At 44.7% G+C, this 19,318-nt stretch overlaps 1 protein-coding gene across 1 annotated transcript in view; it reads right to left on the minus strand.

Annotated features, from left to right (window-relative positions):
• The window catches only part of IQCH (IQ motif containing H), a gene marked incomplete at its 5' end in the record, with an annotated part of 256,557 nt that overhangs the window by 213,890 nt on the left and 23,349 nt on the right, over positions 1-19,318 (minus strand). Inside the window, 1 exon segment of the mRNA XM_082253044.1 lies at positions 16,188-16,299. Coding sequence (XP_082109170.1) covers positions 16,188-16,299 — 112 coding nt within the window.

The raw sequence follows: 19,318 nt of genomic DNA on the forward strand, positions 1-19,318 counted from the left end.
CAGCCCCAGTCCATGACACTCCCACCACCATGCCTGACTGTAGGAAGACACACTTGTCTTTGTACTCCTCACCTGGTTGCCGCCACACATGCTGGACACCATCTGAACCAAAAACTTTTATCTTGGTCTCATCAGACCACAGGAGATGGTTCCAGTAATCCATGTCCTTAGTCTGTTTGTCTTCAGCAAACTGTTTGCGGGCTTTCTTGTGCATCATCTTTAGAAGAGGCTTCCTTCTAGGACGACAGCCATGCAGACCAATTTGATGCAGTGTGCGGCGTATGGTCTGAGCACTGACAGTCTGACCCCCCCACCCCTTCAACCTCTGCAGCAATGCTGGCAGCACTCATACATCTATTTCTCAAAGACAACCTCTGGATATGACGCTGAGCACGTGCACTCAACTTCTTTGGTCGACCATGGTGAGGTCTATTCTGAGTGGAACCTGTCCTGTTAAAGCACTGTATGGTCTTGGCCACCGTGCTGCAGCTCAGTTTCAGGATCTAGGCAATCTTCTTATAGCCTAGGCCATCTTTATGTAGAGCAACAATTCTTTTTTTTAGATCCTCAGAGAGTTCTTTGGCAGGAGGTGCCATGTTGAACTTCCAGTGACCAGTTTGAGAGAGTGAGAGCGATATCACCAAATATAACACACCTGCTCCCCATTCACACCTGAGACCTTGTAACACTAACAAGTCACATGACACTGGGGAGGGAAAATGGCTAATTGGGCCCAATTTGGACATTTTCACTTAGGGGTGTACTCACTTTTGTTGTCAGCGGTTTAGACATTAATGGCTGTGTGTTGAGTTATTTTGAGAGGACAGTAAATTTACACTGTTATACAAGCTGTACACTCACTACTTTACATTGTAGCAAAGTGTCATTTCTTCAGTATTGTCACATGAAAATAGAATAAAATATTTACAAAAATGTGAGGGGTGAGAAACTGAATATGCCTTTATGTCTCCCATTCTAGATAAGCACCTGAAATACACCTTAAGTGAGAGTGGAAGTGATCCCGTCTCAATTTTATCCCCCCTTTTTTGGGGTGCTGTCTGATGCCCCCCCGGGGAAGTGTCCTGGTTCGTCCAGCCTATATTGCCCTGGTCCGGGGTTCTGTTTGGCCACATGAAATGGGTCTCTTTGTTGGATTCTTCTGAGAAACTATTTATTTTTGTAAGTTAATGAATATGATGAGTATGTGTACAGAATAAACAAAATTGAGAATGAACAATATGTTTTGTAAATAAATATTATGTATGTATATTTTCTTTTCTTTTGTAGTAACCCATTGTTACTGCACCCCTTCAAGTCCTTCAGGAAGCCGACAAAGGTGAAACGCGTTGGGAAGAGTCACCCCCTCCTTGTGTGATATGATTACATATATGAAGTTGTTTTACACCATTATCTAAGTATAACTGTGTATATACTTAAGGCGAGGTCTCTATCTTTGGGGTGCTCTGGGTTTACTATTATGATATGTTATCATGATGTGTTCCTGATGTTTTTAAGGGGAAAACAAAAACCCCCAGTCTTTTTAGTTTTTAAAAGTGTACAATAAAGATTCCCTTTAATCAATGACTGTGTAGTGTTCATTAGACTGAAAGGAGGTTCAACACCTTTACCCTCCCTGGCGGTAATCCCGAGTGTGGCTCGGGGGTTAATTTTCAGTACCAAAAGCGGTAACCCCCCAGCCACACTCTGCAGTAAAAATTACGTTGTCCCTACGATCCCCTGATGTCCGCTGTGTCCTCCGGACGATATCGGCATCAGTCTTCCGGGTTCCCTTCCCTGCGAGCTCCGCGACGTAGAGGGGTGGAACCGGGTGGTAAATTAAAAAAGTACACAAAACATGACATGATACATTGTAATCTGTTAGGATTACATTACTGTATCAAACCATTTCACCTCCGTTTTGTCCCTAATGCTTTGTCCAGTGCCCTGCCTGTACTTTTACTGTTTTATTCCTTTTATTTTTATTCATCATTTTTTATTAATAATTTATTCATTTATTAATCCATTTATTAATTTAATTTATTAATAATTTTTATTCACTTTACTGTTTTATTCCTTTTATTTTTATTCATCATTTTTTATTAATAATTTATTCATTTATTAATCCATTTATTAATTTAATTTATTAATAATTTTTATTCACTTTACTGTTTTATTCCTTATATTTTTATTAATCATTTTTTATTAATAATTTATTCATTTATTAATCCATTTATTAATTTAATTTATTAATAATTTTTATTCACTTTACTGTTTTATTCCGAAGAATTACAGGCCTACAATATAAAACAACAGATTTCCATGCAAAATAATGTACTGCTTTGACATTCAAAAATACGGATGTAGCACTGCCCCCGCAGGAACTGCTGGATATTCACTCTGTAGGTTCCCCCCTGGTTACCAGCACCCCACAATAAGTAAAGACCAGTCCTAATTTTCCTTGGCTCACACTTCAATAATCAATCCAGGAGTATATGTTTTTTTTTTGTAGTTTTATTGTAAAATGGGGATAGGAGAAGGAAATAGTGGGATACTCCAACTTTAAAGCAGGAGTATACCGCTTTTTTTGACTTTTAACTACAGGTAAGACTATAATAAGGCTTACCTGTAGGTACAATTAATATCTCCTAAACCTACACGGTTTAGGAGATATTTGCTTTGCATGCAGCCGCAGGACCTTCAGAGTTCCTTGCCGGAAATTGCCGGAAAATGACTCCCGCGCGCATGGAGTGACATCATCGCAGCTCCGGCCAATCACAGCGCCGGAGCCGCCGAACCTGGAAGAGACGCCGAGGGATCATGTCAGCTCCCACAGCGGTGTCCGGGGTCCGTGTCGAGGCTTCGTTCTAAGGTAAGTGTTTCATAATGAGCTAGTATGGGATGCATACTAGCTCATTATGCCTTTGTCTTGCAGGGTTTTTTTTTTTTTTCTTTGAGTTTACTACCGCTTTAACTAGTCACAGTGATTGAGGACTTCTATCTTCTCTGCTTTACTATAGATTTGGAACAGCCAGGCTGTTGCTTTATCCTGCCACTTTGGATGAATTTAAATTGAGCCTCTTATCTTTAAGATGACTTAGTGAACAAATGGTTATCTTCTGGACACTCTCACTAGTATCCTCTTTCTCCTCTTCAGCTGACACCCGTCCACTGACTGTCCTACTAACAGGGGTGGCCCCCCCTCAGGTCAGGCCCCTAGACATGAGTCCCTGTACTCACGATACTGTAGTCCTAGGGTCTCCAGTGTCTCCCCACCTAGTCAGCTCTCCTGGACCCTTGGGTTCAGCTCCTCTCCACCACTCCTCTGGCCCTCGGGACAACTTCCTGTGACTGCATGGCCCCTCTACAGAGGAGGAGGCAGCCGCCCCCTCCCTCCGGGACTCCGCTCTCTAGCCAAAGACCCCGCAGCATATGTGCTCCTGGCTTTTAAACAGTATCCCAGAATGCACCGAGGTGACCTGCCCTCTGCCAATCATCAGGACTGTATCAAAAGCCTATGCACCCATTCGTCAGGTTTCCTCCAACTGTCCAACATGCCTCCCTATTGGGCCAGCTTGGAACACTCTTCAGACTGAATGAATCGCATACTGTCAGCTGTCAGCCAATGACCAGCTGATCATGTGAAGTAAACGATCGCTGGCTGCTGTCAGTGGGACATAGGTCCCGAAGAGGAGATGGAAAATTCTGCCCACCAGGGCCACCTACCAGTGCCCACAAGTGCCCACCAGCGCCACCTACCAGTGCACACCAGTGCCATCTGCCAGTGCCCACTAGTGCCACCTACCAGTGCCCACCAGTGTCCACCAGTGCCACCTATCAGTGCTCAACAGTGCCACCTATCAGTGCTAATCAGTACCCAATCATAAGTGTCACCTACCAGTGCCTATCATTGTCCATCAGTGCCACCTATTAGTGCCCGTCAGTGCCCATGAGTGCTGCCTATTAGTGCCATTCAGCGCCACCTAAAAGTGCCCTTCAGTGCCGCCCATCAGTTCCCATTGGTGCCACCTATCAGTGCTGCCTTATCAGTGCCCATCAGTGCCGCCTTATCAGTGCCCACCAGTGCCGTCTATCAGTGGCCAACAGTGCAGCCTATCAGTGCCCATCAGTGCAGCCTATCAGTGCCCATCAGTGCCGCCTCATCAGCGCACATCAATGAAGGAGAAAAATGACCTGTTTGCAAAATTTTATAACAAACTATAAAAACAGTTTTGTTTTTTTTCAAAATTTTTGGTCTTTTTTTGTTTGTTCAGCAAAAAATAAAAACCCCAGTAGTGATTAAGTATCACCAAAAGAAAGCTCTACTTGTTTGAAAAAAAATGATAAAAATTTAATCTGGGTACAGTGTTGCATGACCGCACAATTGTCATTCAAAGTGCGACAGCGCTGAAAGCTGAGAATTGGCCTGGGCAGGAAGGAGGTTTAAGTGCCCGGTAGGCAAGTGGTTAAGCAGGGACTGGACTGCGGCCATTTAAAGTAGAAAATGTCCCGACATTAGAAGGAGTAAACAAATGCCCCATCTTTGGTGTCAGTGAGAGAAATTGTGCCCCATTGTTGGTGTATTTGGGTGGGAAGACTCATGCCCCATCATTAGTGGAATTCTGCCCCTTCGTTGGTGTCAGTAGAGGGAATTATGCCCCATGATTGGTGTAATTGGGTGGGAAGACTCATACCCCATCATTAGTGGAACTGTGCCCCTTTGTTGGTGTCAGTGGAGGGAATTATGCCCCATTGTTGGTGTAATTGGGTGGGAAGACTCATGCCCCATCATTAGTGGAACTGTGCCCCTTCGTTGGTGTCAGTGGAGGGAATTATGCCCCATTGTTGGTGTATTTGGGTGGGAAGACCCATGCCCCATCATTAGTGGAATTCTGCCCCTTCGTTGGTGTCAGTAGAGGGAATTATGCCCCATTGTTGGTGTAATTGGGTGGGAAGACTCATGCCCCATCATTAGTGGAACTGGGCCCCTTTGTTGGTGTCAGTGGAGGGAATTATGCCCCATTGTTGGTGTAATTGGGTGGGAGGACTCATGCCCCATCATTAGTGGAACTGGGCCCCTTTGTTGGTGTCAGTGGAGGGAATTATGCCCCATTGTTGGTGTAATTGGGTGGGAAGACTCATGCCCCATCATTAGTGGAACTGTGCCCCTTCGTTGGTGTCAGTGGAGGGAATTATGCCCCATTGTTGGTGTATTTGGGTGGGAAGACCCATGCCCCATCATTAGTGGAATTCTGCCCCTTCGTTGGTGTCAGTAGAGGGAATTATGCCCCATTGTTGGTGTAATTGGGTGGGAAGACTCATGCCCCATCATTAGTGGAACGGGGCCCCTTCGTTGGTGTCAGTGGAGGGAATTTTGCCCCATTGTTGGTGTAATTGGGTGGGAAGACTCATGCCCCATCATTAGTGGAAATGGGCCCCTTCGTTGGTGTCAGTGGAGGGAATTATGCCCCATTGTTGGTGTAATTGGGTGGGAAGACTCATGCCCCATCATTAGTGGAAATGGGCCCCTTTGTTGGTGTCAGTGGAGGGAATTATGCCCCATTGTTGGTGTAATTGGGTGGGAAGACTCATGCCCCATCATTAGTGGAACAGGGCCCCTTCGTTGGTGTCAGTGGAGGGAATTTTGCCCCATTGTTGGTGTAATTGGGTGGGAAGACTCATGCCCCATCATTAGTGGAAATGGGCCCCTTCGTTGGTGTCAGTGGAGGGAATTATGCCCCATTGTTGGTGTAATTGGGTGGGAAGACTCATGCCCCATCATTAGTGGAATTCTGCCCCTTCGTTGGTGTCAGTGGAGGGAATTATGCCCCATTGTTGGTGTAATTGGGTGGGAAGACTCATGCCCCCTCAATAGTGGAACTGGGCCCCTTTGTTGGTGTCAGTGGAGGGAGTTATGCCTCATTGTTGGTGTAATTGGGTGGGAAGACTCATGCCCCATCATTAGTGGAATTATGCCCATTTGTTGGTGTCAGTGGAGGGAATTATGCCTCATTGTTGGTGTAATTGGGTGGGAGGACTTATGCCCCATCATTGGTGGAATTCTGCCCCTTTGTTGGTGTCAGTGGAGGGAATTATGCCCCATTGTTGGTGTAATTGGGTGGGAAGACTCATGCCCCATCATTAGTGGAACTGGGCCCCTTTGTTGGTGTCAGTGGAGGGAATTATGCCCCATTGTTGGTGTAATTTTGTGGGAAGACTCATGCCCCATCATTAGTGGAAATGGGCCCCTTCGTTGGTGTCAGTGTAGGGAATTTTGCCCCATTGTTGGTGTAATTGGGTGGGAAGACTCATGCCCCATCATTAGTGGAATTCTGCCCCTTCGTTGGTGTCATTGGAGGGAATTATGCCTCATTGCTGGTGTGAGAAGATTAAATATTGCCCCAAGGACCACATTATGCCCCTGGGCCGCAGTTTAGAGACCACTGATATAGGACATTGTAAGCAAAATGGACAGCCTCAGGTAGGAATAGATATAAAAACACGCTGCAAACCACTGACATTAAATCCTTTACAGACAAACCAGAAACGCATTGGTCAAAGTGATTAGTAACGGGAACTCTGCGCAGTGCAGCTGGCGACTGCGGCTTCGGCTTACTCAATCACGCCATTTCATAAGCAGGACTCAGCTTTTATTGAGCCAACTGAGGTGTACCTTGTTTGAAGGATAGAAGGTGGCAAATTATAGGTGGCAATTTCCCAGCTGGAACCCCAACTAGTTAATAATAAGACTGCTCCTGCCAGCGTGCCATGCCTGAGAACAGCTGGTAAAGCAGCACTTTCCTTCCGATAAGAAACGAGGTGTGCGTTCCGGCACAGGATATGTATTTTTAAGCAGGTAATGGAGGTTTCTAGCTCTAAAGACGTGGAAGCAGCGATGTGCCCGGGATAAGTGATGGCGGTAAAAACAGGGCAGCCTAACGGCGTTCTGAACCGTGTACAGCCCCCCACATTAGGAAAATCCTTAAGAAAGGGTTAATAATTACTCTAACCACTTCTGATGATTATATTTATATATAATTATTTATTTATTTGTGATTCATTTATTTATTATTATTTATTTTTATTGGCACTTTGAGCGCCGGTTCACACTGGCGCGACGCTACTTTCAGGGGCGACCTCCGAGGTCGCAGTGAGAGCAGCGCGCCGTGACCTCGGAGCGGCCGCCACAGACTTCATAACATTGAAGTCTATGGCGGTCGCCTCCTGGTCGCCCCAAAGAAGCTCCGAACCCTTTTTCTAGGTCGGAGCGACTTGTGTCGCTCCTATTAGAACGGGTCCGCAGCTTCCCTATGGGAGGCGACCTGCGGCGACCTGTGAGGCGACCAGGTCGCCTCACAGGTCACCCTAGTGTGAACGGGGGCTAAGTGGTTGCATAGCTCATTTGCTTACTTGCACAAATTGGATTTTGTGTGTTCACAAGAATATATTTATACAATTTTATTTATTTAATTATTCATGATCATTTCACATTGTGGCATTTTTGATCACGTATTTATTGTGTCACACTTATATTTGATCACAGATTGATTTATTATTAACCACTTCTGGACCAGAAGATTTTCCCCCTTAAAGCGGTTGTAAACCTAAAAAAAAAAAAAAAAAAAAAAAACCCTGCAAGACAAAGGCATAATGAGCTAGTATGCATCGCATACTAGCTTATTATGAAATACCCAAATGGAAGAAAAATATATTTAAAATATATTTTTTAAAAAATTCATTTTCCCCCCCAAATATACTGGAAATATATTTGAAATGCTACAATTTTGGCCATATTCAATATATTTCTAATTTTTTTTCCTAAATATATTGGAAATATATTTGAAATGCTAACATTTTGGCCATATTCAATATACTGTATTTCTAAAAATTGTTCCCTAAATATATTGGAAATATATCTTTTTTCCATATGGGATACTTACCTTAGAACGAAGCCCCGACACCGACCCCCGGACACCGCTCTGGGAGCTGACATGATCCCTCAGGGTCTCTTCCGGGTTCAGGGGCTCCGGCCAATCACAGCGTGCGGGAGTCATTTTCCGGCAAGCTACCCAGTAAGGGAAGCTGAAGGTCCGCCGGACCTTCAGAGCGCATGCGCCGCTCGCTTGAGCGGCTGCATGCAGTGCAAATATCTCCTAAACCGTGCCGGTTTAAGGGATATTAATTGTACCTACAGGTAATCCTTATTATAGGCTTACCTGTAGTTAAAAGTGGAAAAAAGCGGGATACTACCGCTTTAATAATCAGGCCATTTTTTGCGATTCGGCACTGCATTATTTTAACGGACAATTGCGCTGTCGTGCAACGCTGTACATAAAAAAAAAACGGATGTCCTTTTTTCCCCACAAATAGAGCTTTTTTTGGTGGTATTTGATCACCTGTGCAATTTTTATTCATTGCGCTATAAACAAAAAAAGAGCGACAATTCTAAAAAAAAAAAAACAATATTTTTCACTTTCTATTATATAATATTCCCAATAACAAAAATTTAAAAATCTGATTTTTTCATCATTTTAGGGCAATTTGTATTCTGCTCATGATCATTTCACACTTTGGCATTTTTTGATCACGTATTTATTGTGTCACACTTATATTTGATCACAGATTGATTTATTATTAACCACTTCTGGACCAGAAGATTTTCCCCCTTAATAATGAGGCCATCTTTTGCGATTCGCCACTGCGTTACTTTAGCAGAAAATTGCGCGGACGTGCGACGCTGTACCGAAATAAAATTGATGTCCTTTTTTTTCCCCCACAATTAGAGCTTTCTTTTGGTGGTATTTTGATCACCTGTGCGATTTTTATTTTTTGCGCTATAAACAAAAAAAGAGCGACAGTTCTAAAAAAAAAAAAAAAAAAAAAGCAATATTTTTCACATTCTATTACATAATATTCCCAATAACAAAAATTTAAAAATCTATTTTTTTTCATCATTTTAGGGCAATTTGTATTCTGCTGCATATTTATGGTAAAAAAAATCCTAATAAGTGTATTTTTAGTGGTTTGCGCAAAAGTTATCGCGTCTACAAACTAGGGGAAAGATTTGTGCCATTTTTATTTATTTATTTTTTACCAGTAATGGAGGCGATCTGCAATTTTTAGTGGGACTGCGACATTGCGGCAGACAGATCGGACCCCTAACTGACATTTTTTACACTTTTTGGAGGGACCAGTGACATTACTACAGTAATCAGTGCTAAAAAATATGCACTGTTACTGTAATAATGACACTGGAAGGGAAGAGGTTAACCTAAGGGCGATCAAAGGGTTAAATGTGAGCCTAGGGGGTATTTTCTAACTGTGAGGGGGATGAACTTGTGAAATCAACACAGAGACCTGTGTTCCTAAATAAGAGAATCACAGGCGCTCTGCGTTCATTCCAGAGAGAACAATGGTCAGCTGTGTTTACAACAGCTGCCTGTCCTTCGCTCTCAGCAGGGAGCGATCGCGGGTGCCCGGCGGCAATCGCGGCTGCCAGCCCCGTGGAACAGCATCCCAGCTGCCTAGTGGGGGCAAGCACGCGCTCGCCCCAGGTACGGCGGTTCACGCAGTCAAGCCAGCCTGCCGCAGTATATCTCAGCCAGTGTCATTAGTACAGTGACAGTGCATATTTTTAGTGTCACTGGTTCCCCCAAATTTCAAAGTTAAGCCCCGTACACACGTAGGGATTGTCGGCCGTAAATATTCGGCCGCCGAACTATGTTAGTATGATGCTTCCGACAACCGACTCCGACTTTTCGGCCGAACAGAATCGAGTGTGCAGGCTATAAAATGTTTGTTGGCCGTCACCAGAACGGCCGATTGTTCGCCAGTCAGTACAGAATTCGGCCGACTAACAGCAGATTTGCAAGACTGGGCATGCTCAGAAAAGAAAAAAGACACGGAAAGTTAACTATCACATGACATCACTTCTGCAGTCGGCTGTTGTTGGCCGACAAAATTCGTGTGCAGTCTTTAGCACTTTTCAACCGACAGGACAGCACCGGACAAAAGACGGCCGATCGTTCGGCCAACATTCGGTACGTGTGTACGGGGCTTTAGTGTCAGAATGTCTGCAGCAATACCGCAATCCCACTATAAGTCACTGATCGCTGCCATTACTTGGATTACTGGGATTTTTTTTACCAAAAATATATAGCACAATACAAATTGGCCTAAAATGATTTAGAAATTTGATTTCTTACATATTTTTTTTATTTTTTAAATTGGCTGTTTTTTTTTTTTGGTTATAGCACAAAAAATAAAAAACTGCAGAGGTGATCAAATACCACCAAAAGAAAGCTCTATTTGTCAGAAAAGCAATAACATCAATTTTATTTGTGTACAGCGTTGCATGACCGCGCAATTGTCAGTTAAAGTAACGCAGTGCTGGATCGCAAAAGATGGCCTGGTCATGAAGGGGGGGGGGGTAAATCTTCCGGAGGTCAAATGGTTAAGAAGATCAAAAGGTCATTCTAAGATCTCCTAGTGTATGGGCAGCTTAAACCACTTTGGACCTTCAACCAGGTGAGGAGTACAAAGACAAGTGTGTCTTGCCTACAGTTAAGCATGGTGGTGGGAGTGTCATGGTCTGGGGCTGCATGAGTGCTGCCGGCACTGGGGATCTACAGTTCATTGAGGGAACCATGAATGCCAACATGTACTGTGACATACTGAAGCAGAGCATGATCCCCTCCCTTCAGAGACTGGGAATTCCAACATGATAACGACCCCAAACACACCTCCAAGACGACCACTGCCTTGCTAAAGAAGCTGAGGGTAAAGGTGATGGACTGGCCAAGCATGTCTTCAGACCTAAACCCTATTGAGCATCTGTGGGGCATCCTCAAACGGAAGGTGGAAGAGCGCAAGGTCTCTAACATCCACCAGCTCTGTGATGTCATCATGGAGGAGGGGAAGAGGACTCCAGTGGCAACCTGTGAAGCTCTGGTGGACTCCATGCCAAAGAGGGTTAAGGCAGTGCTGGAAAATAATGGTGGCCACACAAAATATTCACACTTTGGGCCCAATATGGACATTGTCACTTAGGGGTGTACTCACTTTTGTTGCCAGCGGTTTAGACATTAATGGCTGTGTGCTGAGTTATTTTGAGGGGACAGCAAATTTACACTGTTATACAAGCTGTACACTCACTACTTTACATTGTAGCAAAGTTTCATTTCTTCAGTGTTGTCACATGAAAAGATAGAATAAAATATTTACAAAAATGTGAGGGGTGTACTCACTTTTGTGCGATACTGTATACATATATATATATGTGTGTATGTAATTCTGCATTTACAGGTGGGGGGGGGGAGGGGGCGCGTGCACTGCCGCCCGGAAGTGATCTGATTAGCGATCAACTGGTGCCGGCCAATGGATGACCACCAGCAATACAAGCTGTACACTCACTACTTTACATTGTAACAAAGTGTCATTTCTTCAGTGTTGTCACATGGAAAGATAGAATAAAATATTTACAAAAATGTGAGGGTGTACTTACTTTTGTGAGATACTGTATGTATATCTGTGTGTGTGTATATATATATATATATATATATATATACATATATATTGATCTGAATATGAAGAAGCTCAACTGAAACAAACAATTGATCCAAAACTATTGTATGTTTAAAATCAGCTTGAGGTAGTAAAAAATTATAAAAAAAAAATAAAAAAGTTATTGAGAATTATGAAAATTTCCTGCAATGCATAGGCCTAAATAATTAATTCAGTAAAAAAAAAAAAAAACAAAAACAAAAAAAAAAACATAAGGTATTACCTAAAGCCATGATTGTTATGCAATACAAAGAGGGACAACATTTCTATCTATTTGGTACAATTGAAAATCTTTACACTCTACTTGACCTTTTTTTTTTTTTTTTTGTATAGTAATAATTATTAGTATATTAAATGCATGCACAGTTGTCATTAACAATCCCAGCAATGTGTTTAATAATATCGTCAGCTCCATCTAAGGACCATAATGCAGTATTTCCCAGATTGAAGTATCTCAGAAACATTCTGCATAATAGCCACTAGATGGCGCTGATGATAATAGGATATTATACATAGACAGATTACAGTGGTTATTTGTGAATAAATTAAGCTACAATCCTATAGATATAATCTGTCTCACTGCTTCTGTCTAGCATGGGATTTCTGTGTGCAAGAATTAATAAATGTCCTCAATATGTTTGAAAAAAAAAAAAAAAAAAGGTGCATAATGGAGGCCAATTCATTAGTACTTTCATCATGCAGTTTCTATGCCCCTTTGCTATTGCAGGGGTATCCGTCCACAATCCAAAAACTTTTAAAAAAGTTTAAGGCTCGGTTCACACTTCTGTGACCTGAATGTCGCGCTAATTACCATGCGACTTTGCCAGGTGACTTTCTGGCGACTTGAGTACTACTTTGATGCAACTTTGAAGCAAGGGAGGGGCCACACTGCAGGGAATGCCTGAGTAATCTTCCTGTAATGTCGAATCCAAATCACATCAATATAGATGAGGATCTGACTCTAAAGTCTATGGGCACAAGTCGGATAGAAGTCGCCTTAAAGTAGTACAGAAACCTTTTCAAAAGTTGGAGCGACTTCAGTAGTGCTAATTAAGACAGCTCTCATTGACTAACATGGGATTTCACATGTCATGCGACTTGGGGTCTCACACGTCGGATCCCAAGTCGCAGCAGTGTGAACCGAGCCTAATGGATCAACTGGGTGTGTACATGGTATGATCAGCGGACTGCTGTAGAAGCCCCTTTTTAGAGTCCCAAAGCAATCAACACATTTGCAAAACACAACTCAGCAGTGCTGTATCTTGGCCTAGGCCAACAAGGCCCAGGCCTAGGGCAGCACTTTGCAGGGGGGCAGAAAAAAAGCTGATCGGACTGCACTGATATGCTGCCCTGATATGTTGCACTGATGGGCACTAATAGACTGCACTGATGGCCACTGATGAGGCAGGACTGATGAGCTACACTGATAGGGCTGCACTGATAGGCACTGATATGATGCACTGATAGGCTGCACTAATGGGCACTGAGAGGCTGCACCGGTGGCCACTGATGGGGCTGTACTGATGGCCACTGATGAGGTTGCACTGATGGTCAGTAATGAGGCTGCACTGATGAGCACTGATAAGGCTGCATTGATGGGTACTGATGAAGCTGAACTTCTGGGAACTGATAAGGCTGCACTGATGGGTATTGATGAAGCTGAACTTCTGGGAACTGGTGAGGCTGCACTGATGGGCACTGATTTACTGTGGTTGTGGTCCGTGGTTTACAGATGACAGGGCGGGTCATAAACAAGATAGGGTGTGACCTTTACAGGAAGGGGTGGGTCATATTTAAATTAGGGGTGCCCAAGTTTAGTCAGGCCTAGGGCAGCACAAAACCTAAATACACCACTGCAACTCAGTGGTTTATAAATGTGGCAGAAGATTTATTTGTGTAAAAAAGCAGCAGAATGGTTGCGGTACGGCCATCCCACTCCTTTTTTAAGGCTCTGTTTCCACTATTGCGACTTGACACATGGCAAGTCGAATTACAAGTTAAAACCCATTATTTACAATTAGGACTGTTCTAACTGCTGCGACTTGAGTTGCAGCGACTTGAAAAAAGGTTTTTGCACTACTTTTTTGGCGACTTCAGTGCGCCTTGTCCCTCATAGAAGGAAGTCGCACTGAAGTCCCCAGAAGTAGCCGCAAACAAGTCGCACTACAAAATCGCGCTTGAAGTCGTTCAACTTTGTAGCCGCAATAGTGGAAACGTAGCCTAAATCCATTCAGAAGTGCATAAATCTCCTGACCCCACAACCTAAAGTACCTCCCCCTCCCCCAGTGCATACTTACCTTCATTCCACAACCTCCCAAAATGTTCACATGTAGCGCACCCCCTAAACTGGAAATTTTGGTCCTATTTCCCTCCTCAGAACACACAGCCAGGCACACAGCATTTTCTGCATTCTTCCACTGGCTCCAAAGAACAGTCCAGGGGCTTTTAGGGAAAGGGAGCATGGGATACCCTGAAAATTGTAGAACTGGATAACTTAAGCAATCCTCAATTTCTGGCTGTACTGCACACAATGTCCCAAAGGGTCCTTAGGCTGACGGTGACCTGCACTCCTTCCAGAGTCTAAAAGTTACACACAGGGGCTGATTTACTAAAACTGGAGACTGCAAAAAAATCTGGTGAAGCTCCGCATTGCAGCCAATCAGCTTCCAGGTTTAAGGCCCCTTTAACACGGGGTTTCTGATCCGGTCCCTGTCAGTTTTTCAGGCGGTTCAGGATGCTTTATGCAGACCTATGGGCAGGGCCGTCTTTAACACAGGGCAAAAGGGGCAGCTGCCCCGGGCCTAGCCATTGTAGTGGGGCCCAAAGCAGCAGCCCCTTGTGCCCGCACTGCCCACAAATAATTGATAAGTGCATTTGGTAGGGCCCAAGAAAATATTTGCCCAGGGTCCAATCAATACTAAAGATGGCCCTGCTATGGGGCAGCGGATGTCGGTGGTGACACCCGCTGCTATCCGATCCGATCCTGTCCGTGAAATCCGGACGGATGGAAACCTTATTTTCCATCCGTCTGGAGGATCTGAACAGATGAGAACGGGCAGGTGGTCCGTTTTCATCCGATCTCCCTATAGAGGAGAGCGGGGGGGATCTGACAGCTACGTCTCTGCAAAATAAGCGGAGACGGAGCTGTCACCCGCCTTGCTCAGCGGGGATCGGCGGATCGATCTCCGCTGAGCAAAACTGAGTCCACTGGGCGCACCGCCCGTGTGAAAGGACTCTATGAGTGCACCAGTTGATTATCCACTTCTGAACTGGAAGATTTTCCCCCTTAATGACCAGGCCATCTTTTGTGATTCGGCACTGCATTACTTTACCGGACAATTGCGCTGACCTGTGTTCCTAAATAGGAGGATCACAGGAGCTCTGCATTGATTGCTGGGAGATCAATGGTCTGCTTTGTTTACAACAGCAGACTGCCGTTCTCTTTTTTCTGAGGGAGCGATCGCAGGTGCCCGGCAGCAATGTGGATGGGCTTCCCCACGAGTGGGCATGCGCGCCCCCAGGATTGCTCCCGCCGACTCCCAAATCGTGGGAACCGGCGACTGGTCAGCAAGTGGTTATAACGAGCCAGACTCTCCCATTCAGAGTCGGTCTTCAGAGGACATGGAAAATCTGCAATGTTTGTTAGGCCTCTTTCACAGGAACGATCCAATCAGATCCGCCTATCAGATTTTTAGGCGGATCTGATCAGATCCTCCATGCATCCCTATGGGGCAGCGGATGTCAGTGGAGACACCTTCGCTGACACCCGCTGCCTCCCGCATCCGATCCTGTCCGTGAAATCCAGACAGATGGAAACCCTAGTTTCCATCCGTCCAGGGGATCGGATCGGATGGGATCGGATGGGACAGGCCGTTCTGCTCTCATCTGATTCCCTATAGAGATGCATGGGGCTCTGACACCTCCCTCTCCGCACACAGAGTGGAGACAGAGCTGTCATCTGCCTGCCAGCGTTGATCAGTGCATCGATCCCCCGCTGAGCAGCACGGAGTCCGCCGGCGGAGCGGACCTGTGAAAAGAGCCTTAAAATCCCTCCAATGTACATCGATTGTCCTGAGGGTTTTTCCCCTCAACAACAAAAAAAAAATAGAAATACACTTTAAAAGGGGAATTATGGCCAAAGCTTTTTTGGCCGTACTTCTCCTGTGGGTTAGGTTAGGGGAGTGCACTTAGTTTTGCACTCCTGTGACCCAGATTCAGCCAACCAAAGTCCGCTGTGGGCTGATGTCACAGAGCCAGTCTGGGCTCTGCAAGGATCCTGACAATAATGCCGGGATCTGCCCAGATGTCTGACCGGAAGCTGGCTCACCCTCCCAGCGTGCCGCTGAGATCCTGAGCCAGCTGCCCCCCCCCCCTCCACAGCCTGGCGCTCCAGTGAGACCTGGAGGGGCAGAGCAGAGAGCCAATGACTGACAACCACTGCTCTGTGCTCAGACCTGACAACTGAATGATCAGCAGTCTTTCATCGCTCAGTTCTCGGCGTAGAGCCGGCCGGGGACAGATGCAGCTTCGGATCAATGCTGCAGCCATCTAGGAGAGTATGTATGTTTATTATTTTGGTTTCCCGGACTTTTATTTTAAATGTTCAAAGATGGCGGCTGTGAACTCACCTTCTGCCCCGGTGAGATGTGACTTAGAGTTGTGCTTACAGGTTGTCTTCTTCTCCCCGGAATATTTGATAGAAGTGTCTGGTTTTGCTTTGCAGGCTCCAGCTGAGGACCCCTATTAATACAGAGAACATTCAATAGCATGCCGATGTATCACTTCTCACCCCCAACATTCAACTTTCTCTGTTTACAGTGCCTTGCGAAAGTATTCGGCCCCCTTGAACTCTTCGACCTTTTGCCACATTTCAGGCTTCAAACATAAAGATATAAAACTGTAATTTTTTGTGAAGAATCAACAACAAGTGGGACACAATCATGAAGTGGAACGAAATTTATTGGCTATTTCAAACTTTTTTAACAAATAAAAAACTGAAAAATTGGGCGTGCAAAATTATTCAGCCCCCCTTAATATTTTGTAGCGCCACCTTTTGCTGCGATTACAGCTGTAAGTCGCTTGGGGTATGTCTCTATCAGTTTTGCACATCAAGAGACTGACATTTTTGCCCATTCCTCCTTGCAAAACAGCTCGAGCTCAGTGAGGTTGGATGGAGAGCGTTTGTGAACAGCAGTTTTAAGTTCTTTCCACAGATTCTCGATTGGATTCAGGTCTGGACTTTGACTTGGCCATTCTAACACCTGGATATGTTTATTTGTGAACCATTCCATTGTAGATTTTGCTTTATGTTTTGGATCATTGTCTTGTTGGAAGACAAATCTCCGTCCCAGGCTCAGGTCTTTTGCAGACTCCATCAGGTTTTCTTCCAGAATGGTCCTGTATTTGCCTCCATCCATCTTCCCATCAATTTTAACCATCTTCCCTGTCCCTGCTGAAGAAAAGCAGGCCCAAACCATGATGCTGCCACCACCATGTTTGACAGTGGGGATGGTGTGTTCAGGGTGATGAGCTGTGTTGCTTTTACGCCAAACATAACGTTTTGCATTGTTGCCAAAAAGTTTGATTTTGGTTTCATCTGAGCAGAGCCCCTTCTTCCACATGTTTGGTGTCTCCCAGGTGGCTTGTGGCAAACTTTAAACAACACTTTTTATGGATATCTTTAAGAAATGGCTTTCTTCCTGCCACTCTTCCATAAAGGGCAGATTTGTGCAGTATACGACTGATTGTTGTCCTATGGACAGAGTCTCCCACCTCAGCTGTAGATCTCTGCAGTTCATCCAGAGTGATCATGGGCCTCTTGGCTGCATCTCTGATCAGTCTTCTCCTTGTATGAGCTGAAAGTTTAGAGGGACGGCCAGGTCTTCGTAGATTTGCAGTGGTCTGATACTCCTTCCATTTCAATATTATCGCTTGCACAGTGCTCCTTGGGATGTTTAAAGCTTGGGAAATCTTTTTGTATCCAAATCCGGCTTTAAACTTCTCCACAACAGTATCTCGGACCTGCCTGGTGTGTTCCTTGTTCTTCATGATGCTCTCTGCTCTTTAAACGGACCTCTGAGACTATCACAGTGCAGGTGCATTTATACGGAGACTTGATTACACACAGGTGGATTCTATTTATCATCATTAGTCATTTAGGTCAACATTGGATCATTCAGAGATCCTCAGCGCCGGTTCACACTGGCGCGACGCTACTTTCAGGGGCGACCTCCGAGATCGCGGTGCGAGCAGCACGCCGCGACCTCGGAGTGGCCGCCACAGACTTCATAACATTGAAGTCTATGGCGGTCGCCTCCTGGTCGCCCCAAAGAAGCTCCGGACCCTTTTTCTAGGTCGGAGCGACTTGTGTCGCTCCTATTAGAACGGGTCCGTAGCTTCCCTATGGGAGGCGACCTGCGGCGACCTGTGAGGCGACCAGGTCGCCTCACAGGTCGCCCTAGTGTGAACCGGGGCTTACTGAACGTCTGGAGAAGGTTTGCTGCACTGAAAGTAAAGGGGCTGAATAATTTTGCACGCAATTTTGCAAGGAGGAATGGGCAAAAATGTCAGTCTCTTGATGTGCAAAACTGATAGAGACATACCCCAAGCGACTTACAGCTGTAATCGCAGCAAAAGGTGGCGCTACAAAATATTAAGGGGGGCTGAATAATTTTGCACGCCCAATTTTTCAGTTTTTTATTTGTTAAAAAAGTTTGAAATAGCCAATAAATTTCGTTCCACTTCATGATTGTGTCCCACTTGTTGTTGATTCTTCACAAAAAGTTAAAGTTTTATATCTTTATGTTTGATGCCTGAAATGTGGCAAAAGGTCGCAAAGTTCAAGGGGGCCGAATACTTTCACAAGGCACTGTACAGTATATTTTCAGGATATATGTATACACACACACACACACACACACACATATATATATATATATATATATATATATATATATATATATATATATATATATGTATATACACAGTATATGTTCAGGGTATATGTACACACACACACACATATATATATACACACACACTATATGTATATGGTTAGAGTCTATTGCTGGCTACATTCAGTATACAGTATGTCACAAAAGTGAGTACACCCCTCACATTTTTGTAAATATTTTATTCTATCTTTTCATGTGACAACACTGAAGAAATGACACTTTGTTACAATGTAAAGTAGTGAGTGTACAGCTTGTATAACAGTGTAAATTTACTGTCCCCTCAAAATAACTCAACACACAGCCATTAATGTCTAATGTGAATGATCCGACACTTCCGGGTAGAGGGCGCGCATGCGCGCCGCCTGGGGCTCACTACAGCTGTGATTACACACAACGAGAACCGATCAGCGGGTACCGGGCACTCGATGTCCACCGGCACCCACTGATCATCAGGCAAAGACACAGAACTGCGATCTGTTTATGTAAACATGGCAGATCTCCGATCTGACAGGAGGGAAGGCATGGTTCCTGTGTCTCTGCAAGGCAGGAAATAAAATCCATCTCCTCCCTTAGTAAAAGCACCACATACAGTATAACACTGGCTAGGCACACATGTAACCCTTTGATCACCCTAGATGTTTAACCCCTTCCCAACCAGTGTCAATAATATAGTGACAGTGAATTATTTTAGCACTGATCGCTGTATTAGTGTCACTGCTCCCCAAAAAGTGTCAAAAGTGTCAGTTAGGTGTCAGATTGGCCGTTGCAATATCGCAGTCTCACTATAAGTCCCGGTTCACATTTGT

Source organism: Pelophylax lessonae, assembly GCF_965119305.1.
Source record: "Pelophylax lessonae genome assembly, chromosome: 4".
NCBI classification, from domain to species: Eukaryota; Metazoa; Chordata; class Amphibia; order Anura; family Ranidae; genus Pelophylax; species Pelophylax lessonae.